The sequence below is a fragment of the Pomacea canaliculata genome, linkage group LG7 (genome assembly GCF_003073045.1).
Source record: "Pomacea canaliculata isolate SZHN2017 linkage group LG7, ASM307304v1, whole genome shotgun sequence".
In the NCBI taxonomy this organism is placed as follows: Eukaryota; Metazoa; Mollusca; class Gastropoda; order Architaenioglossa; family Ampullariidae; genus Pomacea; species Pomacea canaliculata.
Window position 1 is genome coordinate 5,526,821 of NC_037596.1, and position 20,703 is coordinate 5,547,523.

General features: G+C 38.4%; 2 protein-coding genes and 3 long non-coding RNA genes across 7 annotated transcripts; all 5 read right to left on the reverse strand.

Moving 5' to 3' along the window:
* Positions 1 to 563: 563 nt before the first annotated feature.
* Positions 564 to 3,278, reverse strand: LOC112568233. 2 transcript variants are annotated; one of them, XM_025245432.1, is made up of 5 exons: positions 3,099 to 3,278; positions 2,413 to 2,772; positions 1,860 to 1,997; positions 1,238 to 1,382; positions 564 to 914 (listed from the first exon to the last, which is right to left on the reverse strand). In XM_025245432.1, exons 1-4 carry the CDS (start codon positions 3,130 to 3,132, stop codon positions 1,243 to 1,245), a joined length of 672 nt encoding a protein of 223 aa, XP_025101217.1. In that variant the 5' UTR covers positions 3,133 to 3,278; the 3' UTR covers positions 564 to 914; positions 1,238 to 1,242. The 2 variants fall into 2 exon arrangements, with proteins under 2 accessions (XP_025101217.1, XP_025101216.1); XM_025245431.1 differs by having other exon boundaries at positions 1,242 to 1,382; positions 3,099 to 3,275.
* A 773-nt stretch (positions 3,279 to 4,051) lies between these two features.
* On the reverse strand, positions 4,052 to 7,541 carry LOC112568324. Its single transcript, XR_003100063.1, has 5 exons — positions 7,174 to 7,541; positions 6,179 to 6,524; positions 5,914 to 6,063; positions 4,988 to 5,145; positions 4,052 to 4,438 (listed from the first exon to the last, which is right to left on the reverse strand). It is a non-coding gene; the product is annotated as an uncharacterized LOC112568324 (long non-coding RNA).
* A 586-nt stretch (positions 7,542 to 8,127) lies between these two features.
* On the reverse strand, positions 8,128 to 10,878 carry LOC112568382. Its single transcript, XR_003100075.1, has 5 exons — positions 10,542 to 10,878; positions 9,950 to 10,328; positions 9,697 to 9,807; positions 9,060 to 9,209; positions 8,128 to 8,876 (listed from the first exon to the last, which is right to left on the reverse strand). It is a non-coding gene; the product is annotated as an uncharacterized LOC112568382 (long non-coding RNA).
* Positions 10,879 to 12,002: 1,124 nt separating this feature from the next.
* On the reverse strand, positions 12,003 to 14,010 carry LOC112568469. The gene is made up of 3 exons (XR_003100105.1): positions 13,897 to 14,010; positions 13,306 to 13,455; positions 12,003 to 12,721 (listed from the first exon to the last, which is right to left on the reverse strand). It is a non-coding gene; the product is annotated as an uncharacterized LOC112568469 (long non-coding RNA).
* Positions 14,011 to 15,898: 1,888 nt separating this feature from the next.
* Positions 15,899 to 20,099, reverse strand: LOC112568328. 2 transcript variants are annotated; one of them, XM_025245587.1, is made up of 5 exons: positions 20,028 to 20,099; positions 17,377 to 17,735; positions 16,974 to 17,097; positions 16,496 to 16,660; positions 15,899 to 16,234 (listed from the first exon to the last, which is right to left on the reverse strand). In XM_025245587.1, exons 1-5 carry the CDS (start codon positions 20,044 to 20,046, stop codon positions 15,933 to 15,935), a joined length of 969 nt encoding a protein of 322 aa, XP_025101372.1. In that variant the 5' UTR covers positions 20,047 to 20,099; the 3' UTR covers positions 15,899 to 15,932. The 2 variants fall into 2 exon arrangements, with proteins under 2 accessions (XP_025101372.1, XP_025101371.1); XM_025245586.1 differs by lacking the exon at positions 20,028 to 20,099 and adding an exon at positions 18,563 to 18,703.
* Between the last annotated feature and the right edge of the window lie 604 nt (positions 20,100 to 20,703).

Here is a 20,703-nt window from a genome sequence, read left to right on the forward strand (position 1 = left end):
ATATTTTCGTTCAATGTGATAACCATTCATTCCTTTTCTCGTCTTTTCGTCTTTATGTTTTGCTGAAACGTGCATTTGCTCAGGAATAAACAAGATTATAATTACTTGTACTGAATTATTTGGTCAAAAAAGACAAGTTTATTCCTGTTACTGGTCACGAGTGTTTGTTTTCTTCTCGTCTCTATTGTCATATCGTTATATGTAATGGACACTTTCCCTCACTCTTTTTCTTAGCCTTTCAACTATTTTTCAACTGTTTCATGCATTACAAGCTTTACAAAATTCAGCTCCTGTTTTGTGACAACAATATTATTCTCTTTCAGAAGTTAAAAACATCTTTCGTTTCCAATCTTTAAATAAGAAATTATAGCTCCCTTAGCTTGCGAAGATTCTTGATAACATTTAAATCTTAATCTTTCTTATTGCCAAATCGATGTAATATATTTTTATGGAAGAATTGTCAAGATGTCTATTCGGTTCATTATGTTGTGATCAAGCAACGTGTCGCCATGACCTTCAACACTTTCACTGTATATGAAAGGATAGATAAACAAAGATAAACAGAAATCGAAACAGCATTTATTTGAATAATATCCTGTAATTAATACTGGGACACAAGGAAGATCCTGGTCTTGCTTACAAAGCGCAAAAAAATAGAGATCAACTAATAATAATTAAAAATATGACAATGTATTGATAGCATGTGGAGCTGATGTCGTATGTCAGTATAGGGCACAGAGAAATGAGAATTAAAATGGAAATAGAAACTGTGGAAAGGATACATTGACTAAGTAATGTAGCTGCTAAAAGCTAAATACTAAATTGTGTCTCCTGGTGGGACATCGTCCGATGAAAATGAACAGATTGTCAACTGCATCGCCTCAGCATAGTCGACACCATGTGATGTACTCCCCCTGATGACAAGTCATCAACCATCACCATTTAATCAACATATTAAAATGTTTCTTTTACAATCAGAAAGACACCTGACACATTTGTATTTAACTCAACCTTAACAAACCAGATGATATAACTGGCTGCTGAGCAGTGGACTGTCTACACAGAATATTAGACTACCAAATTATTAGTTTAAAACCAATTTGATATTCTTTTTTCATTAACCTGAAGTTACTATCCAAAGTGAAGCTTTGTCACTAAAGCAATAGCATGTCCCAAGTCAGTTTATGGGTGTGCACACGTTTCAAAGAGAAATAAAACAATGAAAACAAAGGATTACTTGCATTATTCTGGTAGTTCAAATAATTCTTCATAGACCTCTGACTGAGGCCCCAGCGAATCTAAGCGTTTCTGTGAGGACGACTCATAGCCCTGTGGTCTCCTCTCTGTTTGTTTGGAAGGCCGAGCTGTCTGACTTTTCATGGCTGTGAATACAATATTAAGAAACAAAGAAGTGGAAAAAGTTAAATATCTTATCTTAAATGATATCTGTGAGTTATCAGCTATTGTGTTTTTAAATTACATTCTGACTTATTATGCAGGCTGAAAGACATACATTCCCTTATAATTGGGTTTGTCTCTCTTTCTCAATTTGTCCACGTATCGCGTTTCTTAGAGTGAAATGTTTGTTCACATGTTCTTGCAGACATGTAGACATAGAAATCTGGTCTTAGTTTGAAATTACACCACAAAACACTTTATTTAAATAAAATTAATGGTGCTTCGTGTTTTGTTTAATGTGGTACATTTAGCTATTCGGTAATAGTTCCTTATCCTTGTTTCCATCCAATGTCAAACAGCACTTGAATATATCGGAGAAAATGGCCTTCTTACAACGGACTCTTGAAGTTCTCAGGTAAGGCAGTTAGATAAACAGAAAGAAGACTAGAAGAAAAGTTTACTTTGTCGGCAGCAGGCGATAATGCCGGCGATGATGCCACCAAAGACAAAAATTGCAGAACCAGCGACAACTCCGCCGATTAAAGCTGTTTGATGGCCCTGGTGGTGTGTAGTGTTCACTGCACCGTCCTCTGAGGTGTCTTCAGTTCGAGGATTAAATATATATGCAGAGAGAAAATAGTGAAAGTTATTAGAAGGATGAAGAATGTCATTAATCTACTCAGCATTTTACGTCAGTTCATCAGGACATAGAGACTGTTGGCACCATTGACACCGGCCAGCAATCATTCAAAGAGATGAGCGCGAGAATGGTAAACATCTTGAAGGGGAAAAAAATAATTAATTAAGGCGAACAATGCCAAGTAACAAGATTATTATATTTGACTTCGTCCTTCTAACTGAACAAATTTAAGCTCATAGGTGATAGGATTATTCTTTAACCACTTTGAAAGAAATGAAAAAATATAAATAAGACTTAAAAGAGAGAAAAGCTGATAAAGTTTAGGTATGTATGTAAGTATAGATTAATTAAGAATAAAATGTGGAGATTATTACCATAATTACTATAATTGGTGACGATGAAAACTATTGATCTGTCCTTGACACCAGACTCCAAGCTCCACGTGTACGTCACGTTGGTGACGTGGGTGAAGGTCTTGCTGAAGATCACTGGACCAGCAGAGGTCACACAGTAGCACGCATATGACGAGGTGGAAACATTACAATGATTTACATTGAGAGTCAGCTTGCACTCCTCGGTAGGGTAGGCATCACAATTCGTCGATATTTTGATCAGAATATTACCGGCAACTGATAAACAGTTTTTCCAAACAACTTTAAACGTCACGTTGATCGAACGATTGACAGTCGCATGAATGGTGTCACTCCTTTGGTTCACAAACTCCAGATCGGCACCTGGCAAAGACAACAGCCTGGTCATTTCCTGCACGTCCAACTTCACCTTTTATCACTTTGTTGAATAATTTTACTTTCACAAGCCTCTTTTGAAGTATACTCATAACAACCACAAAGCCAACAAAACATATTTCTAAGCATCAATTGTTTTTTAGTTATTCACATGTAAAACAAATTCACGAAGAAAACATCTGCAACGTTAAAAAATAGTTCAACCTTTTGTATTACATTTCATGATATATTACTGCAACAAATTCGAATCAAATACACTATACCGCAATGGTGATTTCAATAAGAAACATTTCTTTATGTGGTGAAGAACTTACAACTATTAACTGCTTCAGCCTGCCACCACGACATCGAAGGACGATAGTAAAATGATCAGTACGAGGTGAATACCAATGATCTGCTTACTGCTCATTATCATAGTTAATGTTCCTGATGACTGCGCGTCGTCTGTTAATAAATATTTTTGAAAGGAAATATTTATTTCCTCCTGTGTCATCAAGTCCCCATGTAGCCTCTGAATGCCCAGATGTGTGCACTGTCAGTGGGACACAGTAGGACAATCGACATTTATAAATATCACACACACACACGCACACATACAAGCACGAACGATCAGTGATTGTTGCAGCATGTAACAAGCCACCCTGGACCCTCATTAGGGCGATTGTTACTTCCCCATTTAAGTAACCACATGACAGTGATCATGTGTAAAGGTTATGTTTTTAGTTTGTTACAAACACGTGCGTTCTCTTTTACACTTACATTTCGAGATACATGACATAAGTCCAGCTAGTAGTTTAAGTAGTGGTTGAACTAGTGTAGTGGTAGCAACAAGAACCGTTCTCATATAATTTTGTCAAGGTTCCTGTGGAAACCTGAAAACAAAACGCGCTTTCGGAAAACGAGTCCCGTAGTTGTTTTGATTTTTTTTTTCTTCTAGATTATCATTAGCTTGTTTCACTACTATCAAATAAGTATTTACTAACAACAACAATAATATATAAATATGTTTTTAGACAAGCTGTACACAACCTAAATCAAGTGCATGTTAAGAGTGTAGCTTATGTTTCGAACATCTCAATGTGTAGGCGACAGAAGTCTGTGCTGTCCTTGCAGCTATTAGACAACCATAGAGGCGACAAATTTTTTATATGGACTGGTAATAGGTATTAGTATTGACAGTAATGTTATAGAAAAGCCATTGACAAAAAGTATCCACAGTGTTACTCCATTCTTGCAAGAAACTACTCTGTGTAAATTTTGTGTTTATTGACAGACAAGAACACAACAGACAAGTACACACGCGGTCAAACATCAAACTAGGAAAACAATCAATCGATGAAATATGTAAATAAACAATTTCTTGTCAGCTGGGGTGATCTCTTGAACAACATAAGACTAGGAAATCTCAGATCACTCTAAATCACAGTTCAAGTCAGGCATCGAGACAAACGTCATCGCTCGCGTGCTACAACACGTGACTGATGCCGATGAGCCACACCATTCTCAGGCAGGATGAAGACTGTCCTGCCGGCGTCAGTTCGCGTCTGCTGCCCTCCATCAGTTCTGGCCACGTGACTGGTCACGATAAACACCTCGCTAGTCTCAGGATGCAATGAAGGAAGGAATCCACTGAAGCCACTACTGACTCTTCACGCTATCAAGAAGACAAAGAATGGGAAGACGATTGTTTACTTGAGGTGTCCGTCGTGGAATCTTCATACCAACAGTTTCTCAGGTCGCTATCATCAGTATCTACACCAGCTCATAATTATTCTTATCCTAGTCGTCGCTGTCTCATAATCATCTAATGATTATATTTAACTATGCATAGATAACATATATCTATATATAAATAAATCAACCCTTTTCTGCGTATGTCGTTTTGAATCTTTGTCTTACCATTGGCTGTTATAGGATGGGCCTGCACATTCTGTGTTATAGCTGTTTACATTTATCTACTGGTTTTAGTTATACTTCTATTTCTCCTTCTTCAGTGCATGTCTTGTTTAGTCACCAATTCCTCGAAAAAACACGCGTTTGCATCGATGACTAAAATTTCATTTCGAACCGACAATTTAAAACTAGTCAGTTGAATGCAAATATTTCTGTGCTCTCTAATATTTATTGCAGGGACAATTACAATAATGAGACCATATAAAGTTTATATTTAGTTTTTAGTTCTTAATACTTCAGATAAACTTACAAAAAATTACTTGTATTGCTATTAGAGTTTTGTTGAGCAGTACAGGTCGTCATACAGTCCCTCAGACTGCGGTCTGTCTGACTCCCATCCATCAGTCAAAAAACCTTTCGCCGAGTTCTGGCGACGCCCTCCTGCTTGTGGACGCCGACGGATCATACCTATTCCAATTATAAACAACACAATGATTTAACAACCTCTTTTAACTTAAAATACAGTGATTAACAAACAGAGATGTAGTCACAGCTATAAATATAATAATAGCAATGTTTTGAGATGAAGACGATAAAGACCAAACCACTGGCATCCTCATTTTAAAAAGTCATTCGAGTTCCTACAGCATTGTGTCGCAGACTCTTGTCATCTTTTCACATTTAATTCTTCAGCGAAGTTTTAACTTTTCTTAATATGATTTCTCGATCCTAAAAATAATTATAACTGTAACAAAAAATTGTAATTAAATTTGCTGCAAATTTCATAAAGCTAGCTTGTTTTATGAGATAATATAAATAGCTTTAATATAAATTCTGTCATTTTAGTATGTTGCATGTTACTGTATTTTACACATTAAAACATTTCATGTTAGTATTCAGTAACGACTGCTAGACGGATTTCCTGTCTACCAACTGTTTAACAGTTTAATATTTCCTTGTTAACGAATTTGTTTCCATACGTCCTTGCCGCGACAAAAAATGACTAGCAACAGGACACAATTTTACAGACATAAATACAATACATGATACAAATACAAATAAAACAAATCAGTATTAACCCTTAGCTTGCTATGCCGACTGTAACACGAGCACATTACTTTAAATATTACATTAGAAAAGCTACAAAAGAACAGAAATATAGACACTGCATTCTAGTGTTCAATTTGTAAACATTAACACATGTTTATTTCACAAGTGTTAACGTAGTCCTCTTACCTAGTCTGTAACAGACGATGACACCACCAATGATGCTGACGACGACAATAACAGAACAAGCGATAACGCCGCCCATCAAAACTTGACGATAGAGAGGGTCGTGAGTGGAGTTCACTGCAGGCACGAAGGCTTCACCATCAGGATCTGGGTCTGAGATACACATTGACGAGAGAGATAAGATGCTAAAGACATGTAACAAAATTTAAATCTTGAACTCGGGAATAGAATTTGAATGAGGTTGTCGTGTAGGAGTGTGGATACTTACTGTCTGAAGAAACAATTAAAACCCTTTCTTTCATCACCTTCCCTTGATGAAGCCACAAGTAGGTCATGTTGCCAGCCTTTGCCATCCTCTTTCTGAAGATGATTGGTCCAGCAGGGGACAAACAGACACACGGGGTGTTGTCAGAAACATTACACATATTTCTGGTCACTGGCAGTTTGCACTCGTCAACATCATGTCCACTGATGTTGGCTACAACTTTGATTAAGCCTCCATCTCGTGGACAGTGAACAGTTCACCCAGTCTACAGCAAACGTGATGTTGATGTAATGATTGACGATGGAATGAATGACATCATTCTGGTGATTGAGGAACCTGATGTCCACACCTGTTTCAAATAAACAAACATAACAGCTGATTACACTCCGAGCTCTAGTTACGATTGACGAATTGCATCGTGGACAGAGAAACTTGCAATGGGTCTTGAGTAGAATTGATTATAGTCACAAAATGACCCCGCAAGTTGAAGACATATAAATGCAACATAAATGCCATGTAAATATGATTACATTCTCTATATTTTTAGGGTGGGGTAATGGTATTTTACAGCGATCCAGCAACTAAGACGATATCACGTCAGGGCAATCAAACCTGTAAACAGATGCCATGTGCATAAAAAAAAAAACGAGAACGAGATCGGAAAAGGACAGCCTGACCGAGACGTCAGCAAAGTGATTGTTTAAAGTGGGAACGACATTTAGTTTTGAATTGCAATGAAACAAATGCGGCAATTTAAATTTGAAATTCATATACAGAGTGATTTTTAGGACTCGGTTGTCCGCCATATTTTTTTACTTAAGTAAGGTGGTCCGCGGTCCGAAATACTTTGAAAACCACTGAGCTAGAGGACCGCCCCTCTGTATACTAATACAAACTCCAGCTGTGTAGGTTTTAGCAGAACAGCACAAATGAAATGTTTCCTTTTAAAACCCCAAAGTAAAAAAAAAATACGAGCTACATCTACTGTAAATACTTACAATGATGTTGAGTTGTCGCATGCTGTGTCCATTTCAGCGTAAAAAGCACAACAGCAATGAGACGATAACAAGTAAGCAGTCTGCATGATGTGAACCTGAGGTCAGCACTGCTTGGCGCTGTGCAAGCCATCCAGCTGTCAGAGTCACGTGACCCTCCAAAGAAAAGGTTGGTCAAGGAAAAAACTGGTTTAAATGTCACCTATTCAGATTTCTAAATGTCTTTACATCCTTTTCAGAAATATGTATGTAGCAGTCATTATTTTATAGTGCTTCCAGAAGATAATTCTCAAGCAACCAAACATCTCCACGCGCGTGTCGTTGTTCCTCAAGACAAAGTCGTGCGCACATGCGTTCGCTATAAACAATGAAGGACGCACACACAGTCCACTCTGTAACAAGAAGGAAGTGTTCAGTTAAGGAAATATAAAGTTAGGCAGGCAGTCAAAACTGTAAAAACAGCCAGAGACATTTTTGATACACAGGGAAAGCAAACAAAATAATGGTCAATTAATTCACCACATTCAACAATAGCATAACGAATAAACTGTAAAGTGTAAACCGAAAACCACATGACTCAAATGTATTTTCACAGACTTACTTTCGAATATGTGTATCTTCTACTCGACATTAAAATGTTATTATCAGAAGGACGTGGATTACAATGTTGTGATCTGGAAGCACTTTGCGGGACATCCTCTACAATTAATAGTTAGACATAAAGTCTTACGGCAGCTCTCATCAGCCTCCACATTTATGGTAGTTACAGTTACCGTCTGCTACCACCTGTCATGTCATCCGTAGAGACGATAAGACATCAGCGATGAGTAGATAAAAATAATATGTCATTCTCACAATTTCACTTAAGGATGTTTCCTTCACGAACACACACACTAACTCGCATACGCATGCATCCCAAAGCCCAACTCCAGAGCACAAAACTGATATTTAATCTTTATTGCGAGGCTCCAGGCCTAGACGTAGAAGACTATCTAATTACACTGAACAAAACACATTGTGTGAAAGAGAGAGAAAGAGAGAGCTTGCATGTACCTGTGTGTGCGTGTGTGCGCGTGTGCACGTGAGGTCTATATTCTGAATTTCTCTGTACAGAAAAGCCATTTACACAAGTGTGTCTCCTGTCTGACTGCTGCATTTTATGAGTGTTGTCCACAGCATCTGACCATCATCACTTTCCCTGTGTATACAGTGACAGCGAAAAGCTTCCGGTAACCTAGCAACAGAGTTGTGCCACACCCCAGGCTACCATTTAAAAACTAGGGAGTAGAATAATAAAACATTGAACTTTAATTTGAGAAGTAATCCATTCGTCTTGATGAAGAATGTTACTGCTTTTTTTACATTTATTTTGTTTCATACAATACATACCATAGAATGTTACTGCTTTTTAAAATTAAATTAAGCCTCACAAAACATTGAGCAGAAGAGAGGTACAAGATAAGTGTAACAAAAACCTTTCGTGAAGGCCTTGCAATTCTGTATGGCTGTTTTAATGACACATACTAAACACGAAAGATAAGTTCCAAACTCCTCTCCTCCCTTTGAGTAAAATGTATTCAACGCGTGAATTCAAATCGTTAATTCAGTATAAAGTTCCTCCTGGCACTCCTCTCCAACATTTGAGTAAATGTGTGTCTCCGACTGAGTCTGATCGGCTGTGGGTGCACTATAGGTCACACGGCTTCCTGGTATCAAAATCAAGAGGAAATATTTCAGTTGACATTTACAGACAAAAAGAGATTCTAATATTTTTTAAAAAAAGTGAAAACTATAATTCCCACATGAAGCAACCTTCCAAGAGAAAGAGATAACATAGCTTATAACATCAAGTAGTAAAGGTAAACAAATAGTTCAGCATTAAATTTCACCTGCATTATTCTGAGAATGTGTTGCATCGCACACATCTTCGTACTGTGCCAAGTGAACAGACATTTTTCCATTTTCGTTCTGTGGTGGAGACACTCGAGAAAGCTGAGTCGTCTTCTCTTTTTGAGGGGACGGGTTCTTGGTTCTCATAACTACAGTCCAATGAATTAAAAAACAACTCTTCAAAATGTAAAATGTCGTGTTCTACATTAAGAAAGGTGCTGATCTGTTTCTGAATGAAAAGATAAGACAAGAAGACAAAGAAGAAATCAGGGGAGGCCAAGTGACACAGAGAAGGCGTTTGAGTAGTCATCACTGTCGCCGCAAGGTCTTTATGGGTAAAGCTTTCAATAATTTCTTTTTAACACTTCTCTTATAATTATTTGTTTTGTAACAGAGATATATTATTTTATTCAAAGCACAAAATACATACTTTACCACACAATCATCACACTAGTGTGCTCTATGAATTAACTCTTATACCACATATAAATACAATAACAGACTGCAGTGACAAGTGCTAATGTAGTACAAGCCCTTAGTCACTACACAACATGTACTTAATACTATATACAAGGAACAAATGCTTTAATGAGTGGGATAAATTACAAACACTTATGTTATGAGATAAACTATTACCCTTTTTACGAATGAAAAGAATGATGACTAAGGCGACGACAGCAAGAACACAGCAAGTACCCACAACAACAGCAACAACAACGCCAGGACGGGGCGAGTCGTCCTCAGTATCTGAAACAGTAGAATGTAGCAATAAGCAAAGAAGATGCTTGAAAGGAACTGTGTTGTTTCTTATACTATAAAGATAACAGGAGACTGATCATGTGGGTAAGGATTGGTTTGTAAAATCTGAGTATGAAGTACAGGTACCTACCGCAACATGTCACCACTTCAAGCGGCACATCAAGAATGTGAACAGTTACAGCTTTTTACTTTGGCTTCATCTCCATGGTACCATAGCCACTCATATGTCATGTTGACAGGCTTGGTGATTCTCTTGTAGAATGTGATTGGGCCATCGGAGGTCATACAGAAGCACAGGTGAGGTATCCGAGACATTGCAGGTGCCTTTGATCAGGAGTATTTTGCATTTGTCTTCTGGCTGCTCGGTGGTCTTAGCTACTACTTGAGAAACCGTCCGCTCGTAGGAAATGAACAGTTAACCCAGTCTATAGCAAAAGTAATGTTGATATAATCGTTGACGTTGAGATAGATAACATCGTCATGCTGATTGAGGAACCTGATGTCAGCACCTTTCAAAAGTAAAAAAAAAAACGGAAAGACCAACCATGTCGGAGTTTTACAGTAAAATATTTAGAGTGTATTGAAGTAACAAGCAGGCATACATTAAACAGCATATTATACAGCTTTTTTCATACAATGCACCGCATCACTCTGGGTGCATTTTTCATAGAACTGATATTACAACAAGTGTATCAATAAATTAGAGATTTGTTTCTACTTACAGTTGTATTCCTCTCCACCATGGGTCTTTCCTTTCAGAGCAAAAAGAACAAACGTAAGCAGACAAAAAGAAGTAAGCATTTCAATGCTCTCTGGTTCTGTGCATCTTAGGAATCTGTACAATGTGAACAACTGGGCAAGAAAGATCACAAACACTGATTCTAAAACAAGGACATACACACAAATTAAGATTGCAGTTTCCGTGTGAAAGTTTACCTAAACTTCCTTTGAACGACCTTAAAGCAATGTATTTAAAATATACTCACAACTACTTCTGACCTGTTATATTGTCATTGCACATCGTGTGTGTCAGTCTTTACAGGAACACGGGCACTACTCGCATTTTATTTCCCACAGGAACTGTGCGACAGACAAGAAGGAGAAAAAGGTTTACAAGAGACAGGATTAGAAAGGAAAGTAAAAATAAATACTTGGAAGATGAGAAGAGAATTAAGACGAGTGATGAGCAAAAAGGAGAGAAAAAGTTTGTTTTAGCAATAACTTTGTCCCGTGTAGTTCTGGTCCTGTACCTGTACCCGTGATCTCCACTCAATCAGAGACAAGGTACAGTCACCTGATATCAGGAAACCCACCCTAACCCGATATCACTTCCCAGAAAAGCAGAAAAAACATTCTTTCCAGCCATTCTTAGGAGAGGGCTTACTACAAGATGTGTCGACAACAGAGGACGATGTTTTGTAGAAAAAAACAACTATTCACTGTTGACAGTGAGAACACGCCACACAGCCAGCCAGCAACTTTATTCTACCTATAGTGTCTTCATTCCTATACCCTGTAGTGACTGTTAATCTGCAGTGGGGAAAGGAAAAACCACATCGCTCATTTTTATTCCGTCAATCCTCTCTCCTTCATTTTCCCTCCATTATTCTCTCTCCCCTTACATTTATTTCCTCAAAGCTTTCTTCCTCAGTCACACACTTACTACATTTCTTGCTCTACGCTTGTTTGTTCAAGAAATAGTTAAGGGTAGGACAACTTTCTAGAAGACAGAAGAGCATCACCACTAATGCTGATAAATTTCAAGACCAAACATAAGTTAAGGAATACACTGCTTCCTACTTTCTCATTGTGATACCCATAGTACACACATGCAGCTGCAAAAAATACAGTACCCTGAGAGGCATGACAACAAACTCTTGCTTTCTCTTTGTTCACAGTCATCAGAGAGTATGAGAGAAAAATGTGTTTGTGTGTGTGTCTGTTCTCTTTGAGGCATTGGGAACTTGATTTTGATGTGGACAAGTCACACAATGTCGTCTTCATTGTTTGTTTGTTTCCTTGTCCATGGGTGTAGTCCACAGCTCACAGTACTGTTCACATAATAATCTGAATGTGAAACACTTCCATTAATTAACTTCCTTATCTTCACAGCTAGTAAACTAAGACACAAAAAGTCAAAAGAAGCAAACAATGAACTTTAATGAACAAATCAATCATTCATAAACTGCCATCAACAGTAATGTATACTCTCAGTTTAAACGTAAAAGGAAATAGTCCTGCTTTAAAAACCACAATTATTTTATGTAAAATATTTGTTGCTAGAGGAGACTGGCATTACAATTCTAGAAAATGTTACAAGGATGAAGCTTCAAGGCTACGGAAGTGTAAGTTGTGCTTATTGCCAACACCAGTAGGCAGGTGGTAAGAAAACTAATATAATTCTATATGATAGTCCAAAAAGCATTATCATAATACATGTATTTCACTCGAGAATAAATATTAACAAAGTACCACAGTTTGCCAGCATTTCTTTGTTAAGGGAATCATTGACAGCGCTATCAGAAGCTTGGTTGGAGAATAATTTTCATCAGAACTTTAGCTTATTACAGTTTTTATGAATAAATCATCAAACTTTAAATACATTTTCTGCAATGGTTGTCACCTAGGCACAATAACAATTCTTAGATTACAGTAAAATTCACAACTAGAGTATCTCAACTTCCGAAATCATACAAATTATAAAAGAGACTATTCCATACCCGATTATTACTATTGATTATTACACTAAAATATAAATACATCCTAAGGATTTCTGCCAGAAACATGAAAGCAAACGTTCAGAATCTACTGTCTAGATAAGTGGATTGAAAATATAAAATAATCTTCTTCCTTTAACTGTTCGAGTAGATCTTTGTCTCCGACTTCGTTGTTACTCGAGTCCCTGGTGTCACAATAAAAGAAAAGTCAGCAGATGAGTATATAATATCTATAAATTGCACATCTGTATTCACATGCAGACAAGCTAATACTGTACGGAGGCCTTACTAAGACAACAGTAATAGTTTATGTAAGGTAAAAAGACGAAAATTAGTTAAGCTTCCAGTAGATAGGGGCAAGTACAGCTAGTAATTAGAAAGCTGGGACAATACCTGGATTCTAGAATGACCTATCAGCTATCACCTTAATTATGAGAAAAAGAAATCATACAGACCTGCCTATGAACATCAGTATTTAGAAAACAACAGGTGAAATAAGATATATAATTTATCCTGTGTAACTTGTCATGATGAGTCGGGCCAGCAAAGAAAGATGTGAATTAATCAAACGGCGCCCAAAGTGGAACAAACGTAACGGGTACAAATATGTTCAACTGCCTCTCTTCCATCATCCACCGACTTCAACAGCGAAACAGTTCAGGGTTGGTTAAATTATATATTTGAATCGTAGATGTATCGGCTTTGTCTGAAAAGAAAAATAGCAGTCTCACATGTTGAGGATTGACTTTAGTGAGAGAGGACAGTTCACCTGCAATGCTCTGACTGTTCACTGCATCCCACACGTCTTCGTACTGTGTCACGTGACACTTGCCGTCAGCTCTGTTCTGTGATACAAAGTCTCCTGTGGTCTGTCTTCTCTCGTTCTGCTGTAGAGACCTGAAGTAACCGCTTCCCTTGACTATAATCCAAGGAACTCAGTAAAAACAAATGTGCAAATTCTATAACATTTCGTTTTCAGAATGTAGTATTGTTAACCTCGTCTGAACTTTCCTGTACATTACATGAAAACTGTATTTACTGAGTCTACTCTGCAACATGTGTTTTCAAGACATAAAGCAACGACAACACTGACCATTAGTCGCAAATAATAAACAGAAGACATGTTCACTACAATACAGTAAGACTTACTGAGTAAATAATAATAATAATAATAATAATAATAATAATAATAATAATAATAATAATAATAATAATAATAATAATAATAATAATAATAATAATAAGTTACAGAAATAAAGAGTGAGAGTAAAAGGATTAATAACTAAATTAAACACTGAGTAAGCGGAACACACCCAGATAAATAGCATATTGTATTGATATTAATATATGTTGCACAAACCGTTTTTACGAAGGAAGAAAAGAAGGACCAATATCCCACGACAGCAAGTACAGCAACCACTCACAAGTCCAGGGAGGGAAAAACTAGCCGGAGGCGAATCGTCTTCGGGAACTTGTCGTCCTGACAATATAAACATCGAGAAAGATGATTGCAAATGTCTCTAACGGCGACCGTTATCTAATTAAAAACTACACTGTAAGTGACCGATCGTCGTTTCCTTTGTGAATGTTGTGTAACAATTAAAAGTTTTGTAACAGGATACAGGTTCTTACCAAATGATGGCGACCCTCGAAAACTCGAACAGTTACAGTTTTTTCTTTAACTTCATCTGCACGGTGCCATTGCAACGTAGGTGATGTTGGCAGCACGAGTGAACCTCTCTGTGAAGATGACTGGGCCACTCGGTGACATACATGAACACCCAGGTGTGTTATCCGAGACACGGCAAGTGCTTTTATTTACTGATAGTCTGCACTCTACATCACCGTGACTGCTGTTGTTGGCTACAACTTTCACTAAATGTTCACTTGTGGAAAGTGAGCAGTGAACCCAGTCTAAAGCAAATGTGATGTTGATGTCCTGATTGACTTGCGCACAAAGAAGTCATTCTGCTGATTGAGGAACTTAGGCTCAATACCTTCAAAAAGACAAAGGTTGATGATAATTAAATAATAATGGCGCTAACTAATTTATATGGGGTGTTTTCCCACTTGAACCAACCTCTGCGCGATTTACACAAACGGAAATAGATAATGACTGGTAACATCGCCTTGACGAGGATATTTCATATTTTAAACAAACCTCGCTGTGATGAAAATACAAAAACACTTCAAACATATTTGTACAGAAACATCTCATTAACTGCTGGTCATAAAAAAGAATATCGCGATTTGGGCGTTGCATACATTGATGTAAATGGAATCCCTGCTCCAATTAACCTTAAGGTCAACAGTCACGTGATTTGTGTACTTACAGTTATTGTTTGCATGGAGTGTCTGTTTCAGAGTAGAAAACACAAAAGCAAAGAGAAGAAAAGTCCGCAGCTTCTCCATGCTCTATTAAATTTCAACAAACTGTAACAAACTGTGTCCTTACACACGGACCTCGACGATGGCTTGCCTCGCTTGAGATCAAAACCAAGAATGGGAAGTTGCATTTTCCGTTAAAGAAGTGTAGCCAAAATTATTGTATTACTTTTGTTTCAAATACACACACAACCACATCTGATGTATTCGTCTAACTCCTGTAAACATCGAGCCTGTAATTTTCTAAAGCACAAAACCGCATGTAGTCACGCGAACACACACGCAAACACACACACATACGAACAGAAAAGATCTTAGACAAGTGCTCGCGATATATGTAGGAGGATAAGTACTGGAAAATATACAAAGACAAGGAAATATTAAGTCAAGGAAATATTTCAGGGGACGAACACTGTCATTTTTGGGGCACTGAAAATTTAATTCAGGTTTGTAATATTTCCACAAAGCAACATTTACATATAACTCGCCGACATACTCGCGCTCACAGCACACACAATTTATATCTTCACTTTCTTTCTCAAACATAGACTTACATACACAAACATTTGCTTGTGATTACAGTGCAAACAAATATAAACTCCTTCAACGGCTTTTCAGAACTGATTGAAATCCGGAAACATGTAAAGAGGTCAGCAAAGTTACACAAAGGTCAAAAGTATTTATTACTTAACGAGGTCGTCCACCCACAGACTTCTACAGATGTCTGGCCATAGTTTCTGGTATAAAGAAGGCTTTCCTTAGCTACAATAGCATACTCTCTTGTTATTAGTCTTCCGTAACAAAAACGAAACATGCTGGAATTTGTATTGATAAAGAGTTAATAAATTTATTAATATTGGACTCTTTTGACAGGGTGAGACAATGTAGACAAACGCGAGCGCGCGCACACACAGACAAACATATCTCTCTCAGAAAGGACTTGAACAAACACATGAAAAATATCTTAAAAACACCTTTTTTATTTGTTTATTTACACATATCATAAGCTGATTACCAAATTTTGTAGAACCCTACGCTGACAGATGCTCGTGTTGACATCCCCTGCAAAGTCTTGTGACGGTTGCTACTGGATGACATGGGAGTTAGGTAGTTGGTGACTACATAGTCAAATAGGATACGGGTATTTTTGTGACTCCTGGAAAGACTAGTGTGGGCGGCAGTGACATCCGACACCCGGGGTGAGCAGTTGGCAGGATAGTATCGCACTTCCTCTGCAAACACGTCGTCAGCGGAGTCAAATCCATCCGGGGTAGACGTTCGTTTGCCAGACACAGAGCAGGCGGATATCCGGGCTGACATGGATGACACAACTCAAGGATTAGTAAGTTGCCAGTTAGCGTACAAAAATAAAGTACGCAAGTACATAATACACACCTATGTACATGAGAAAGAGGGATCTCCCTTAAAAGTAAGTTTTAATCTCTCTCTTGCCACACCCCGATCTGATTCACAGGACACACCAACTTAGTGTAGGGATGGGTATCCTAACCCTGAGTGTTGTAAGAAAGCGGCTGGTCTCAAAGATAAAGGGTTGGGCGCTGTAAGGTGTTTACCAGGTGAAATTAAGCGAGGAAGTGAAGGAAGAGGAAGGTCATCAAGGTTGACGGAGATGCTAATCCTCCTGTCGTCAGGGAAGGCCTCTGAAGGCCGAGGGGAGGTCACTCTTCTGTACCACGTGACGTTTGCAGATGACTGGTCTTGACTGCGGCGTAGCTTGACTGTGTGACAGGAGATCACAGGGTTTCTATGAAATGGTGTTGATTGTCAGATGTCGGTAAGTTGATGTTACATACAGACCAGTGCGTTTATTTCCGGGGAATATTGCAACAAATAATGTCTGTAGTTAAATAATAATAATAATAAAACAAATTTATAGTTAATAAGATAACATAACTCTATCTCTAAATATTGCGAAGCTTTTTAATAACACTGTAATTTACATTTCAGAGAAAATGGATTTATCACAGAGAAAGAGAGAGATAATTATGGTAGAGAGAAATAGTCTACGAGGGCGAGTGACAATGTCCGCACCTTTCCTGACGCAGAGAACAGACACGATGACACCGACGATAAACAGACAGACGAACGAGACCCCAAAGATGACGGTGGAGACGAGCTTTCGATGTTGAAGCATCAGGGTCAGCATCAGGTTGGTCTGCAGGAACACACAATAACACAATAACAGTTACTTGCCTTCAAACAAAAGGCGAACAGAGGTCGTTCATTGTAATATTGCAGTGATGAAATTTCCTAACGAAGTGAGGACACTGATCATCCACTTCCCTTAATGATGATACCGACAGACCACTCATTGTGGGTTTATTGACATTCGTTATTGTGTATATCGACAAAGACACAAACAAAGAAACAATCAGAGATCATCAGAGAAGCTTGAGACAGAGGAAGATGACCAAGCAGATGGACAGAGACTCACTTTGAACGAGCGGTCCGACCGACACAACAAACAATTTTTTTCCGATCGCCAACAACACCATGTCCACCTGTACGTCACGTTGCCATGGCGACTAAATGTCTTGGTAAAGGCGACGGGCCCTGATGACGACAGGCAGTGACACGATGACGTCATCCGGGTCACGTCACACACAGTGGCACTCCTGATCACGTGGCATTCAGTGACAGAGTTATCAGCCGTGTCTGCTGTGACTTTGATGAGAATTTCTTCAGCTTTGGACGAACAGTTGTCGAACACAACATCAAACGTCACGGTGATGTCGCGGTTCGTAACGGCGTGAATGACATCGTCTGTGTCATTGCCAAAGACTAGCTCTGCGCCTGTTAGATGTTGAAAGGTTTTTATGAAATATGGTCTCAGAACTTCAGCAGTGTAAAATCTGGCTATTATTTTTATAATTTTATTTTTACTTATTTCTATTACAGATGGGAGGAGAACCATTGGTCGTCCTCAGCTGCGGTACAAAGATACACCAGGAACCTCTACTTCCAACAGTCAAGTGACGTCAGCTGGTCTTTGGCCATTGACCCGGCACGACACCCTGTCGAAGTCCCCTTGCAGGATGGCTGACACAACTGGGGTCAGAGTAAGAACTGACTTACAAACTCAAAGTCTGGACAGGTCGTCCTGTACAGCACCTGCTGACTATGACCCACAATAGACAAGACTGGGGGGCCTGTCAGCTGCCGGTCTGTGTGATCCCCCCAACGACAGTTACCGGTCAAGGGACGACTGACTGACTGAACACTACATTGAGACAACCGTCCGCTGAGCGCAAATGTAGAGAAGAAAGGCGATCACTTGACAGGAAAGCTTGTTGAGGACGGAAGCTCATGAGGAGACCTGAGTCAAGAGTCAAGTAAGGGAAGTCACTGTCATCGACTCACCCCTGAAACTGCGGGATGTCAGTAATGGCGAAAACTGATACAAGTCTACTGTTTATTTATTCCCTCCTGTGTTAAGTCTTAGCCTTATGTTCACACCTAGAAACTCCTATATTTAGTCTCATGTCTAACTCATGTCTCAACGTCACCTACATGATAACACCGATAATACACGTGGGATGCTGTTACTATATTTAGACACCTGACACGATGTAAAAATAATGTGTGTAAACTATCTGACCTTTAAAATAGGTTTTACTTACAGTTCTCTACGTTGTTTCCTTTGACCACTATCATCGTGCAAACGAGGCAGACAACATGATAACAGGGGAGAAGACACAGATGATCTCCCCTCAACGCTTTCATTCTAAAGAATGTCATCTTTCTCCAGAAATGTTTATAATCCGGAAATAACTGTTTTTCGTTAACTGCTGTCGGTTGTGGGCTACATTGCTGTCATAAGTCTATTTAGTTATTTTCCGCAAAAAAACTTTCGACTTCCTGTAATCTGCTGTGTTACGCCCCCTGTTTGTTCATTGTTTATTATCTTAATCCTTATCTTAATCATTTGTATTTGTCGCCAGCAGTTTTTAAAACGAAAATCAAGTGAACGGTAGTTGAGCTTTCATGACAGCTACTAACATTTTGAAAAGTACGAGGAGTGTCAAGACTGTGCTGGAGTAGTCATTAATGTATGACGAGGAGCGTCTCAAGAAGTGTTGCCATGGTGTTAGTAGTCTTGTCTGTCACCCACGTGACTTTATTTATAGCCTCAGAAGCACAAAAATATTGGAGTTTGTGGGTGGAGCATTCGGTGGAAATGTAACAGCACCATAACAGTTTTAGTCAAAGTGGTGGTGGTGGTGGTGGTGGTGAGGTTACTGGTGTTACACTGAGCCAACAGGTGTGGATAAACCCAGTCGCTATTTTTACATTTATGGCGACTTTTTTTTTTTAGGTTATGAACTCTTTTTTAAAAATGAAATTTTTCTTCAGAAACCACTCCTTTCCTAAAGGAAGGTAAGTCAGATGTTACAATAAAGAGATAAATAGAGTTAAATTATTATAAATAAAACAAAGACGATGGGTTGTGTAACTTCTTGCAGAAGAATACTTATTGCCAACCTCTAGCAATTATTTTTATATTATTTTATTTGTTGATTAACTCAGTCGAACTGCATTCTCTAGACACTCTCTGCTTTCCGATGAAGCACTGGGTACATTTATTTTCAACTCACGAATGTGTAAAATTTTTCTGAAGGCGTTACTTTCTTTTTGCTTGGAACAGCTTTCAATTCGCTTGATAAACTATCATCTGCTTTAATCTTTCTGATTCAGGAAGAAACAGTCGTGCACATGAGTCTATTGCGGTAAAAGGGAAAAGTGAGTTGGACTTGTATCAATAGCATTTGAAACAGTCTGTTATATAAATGCGAATGTGTACATAAATAAAAAGGACAGCTCTATATATAGATATCTTTAACAATGTTTTTAATTAGCAAGCATACATACTTTAATACTTCCAAATGAAATATAAATAAGATCCCACCATACAAATATACTGAGATGCATCCATACAATCAAAAACACAGACACACATACACACATGCACTTCCGCACTAAGACAACATATCCTAGTAATTAGAGAAGGACCTGAAATTGATAATCTAGTCACTACACCTTGCCACACACATAGGCTACACCAACCACCTGCAAGGTAAGACTTACTTTGAGCTGTGAGCCACATTTAATGGCCAATGTCTTATTTTCTTCTGAGAGTTCTGTGTTCGTTATTAACTAAGTTCATTTCACACATTCCGGTTGGATTTTAGCCTCTGTTCGCGACAGGTGGGTGAGACTGAGGTGTTTATGTATTGTGGCCACACATGAGGTCTAGGTAAAGTCTCTCACCTGTTACCTTTGCCGACACTCACATCGTGTGTCACTTTCATGACTAGAACTGTACATCCGGGCTTTCCTCTCACCTGGCTGCTCAGGTGTTCATAGACACACATATACCCTCTCACACCTGTATGTTTTTTAGAGATTGGTGTCTCGGTACATTAATTAAATAAACATTCTATAGCTCAATTTTTCTGTTTAAAGTATCTTCAATGCATTGTACAGAAAAAAAACTTAAATACACACAAATACAGACCTACAAGAAGTAAACGTGGACGCATATAAATATATATAGAGAGCAAAGTACATCAACAAATACAAACATACAGGCAACACAGCACCAAAGTTCAGGATCGTGCAGTAAAGACAATGTAAATAAAGGTTAGTCCGAGCACTGAAAGTTTGTCTCCAAACGAAGCTGCAATATACGATTCATGGTTGAGTGTTGGCCTGTAGACATGTCAGTTTAAACAGTAATTAACTCCTGCCTCGTTAGCTGTAA

Excerpts from the sequence above, each read along its gene's own strand:
- LOC112568233 (XM_025245432.1), bottom strand. The coding sequence starts at position 3,132 with ATGTCGTGGTGGCAGGCTGAAGCAGTTAATAGTT. Across the intron at positions 2,773-3,098 it reads GGCTGAAGCAGTTAATAGTT|GTGCCGATCTGGAGTTTGTG; the intron begins GTAAGTTCTTCA and ends TGTCTTTGCCAG. Across the intron at positions 1,998-2,412 it reads CACCAATTATAGTAATTATG|ACACCTCAGAGGACGGTGCA; the intron begins GTAATAATCTCC and ends CTCGAACTGAAG.
- LOC112568328 (XM_025245586.1), bottom strand. The coding sequence starts at position 18,680 with ATGACATTCTTTAGAATGAAAGCGTTGAGGGGAGATCATCTGTGTCTT. Across the intron at positions 16,661-16,973 it reads TGTTCTCTGCGTCAGGAAAG|TCAAGCTACGCCGCAGTCAA; the intron begins GTGCGGACATTG and ends CCTGTCACACAG. Across the intron at positions 16,235-16,495 it reads TCCTCGCTTAATTTCACCTG|CCCGGATATCCGCCTGCTCT; the intron begins GTAAACACCTTA and ends CATCCATGTCAG.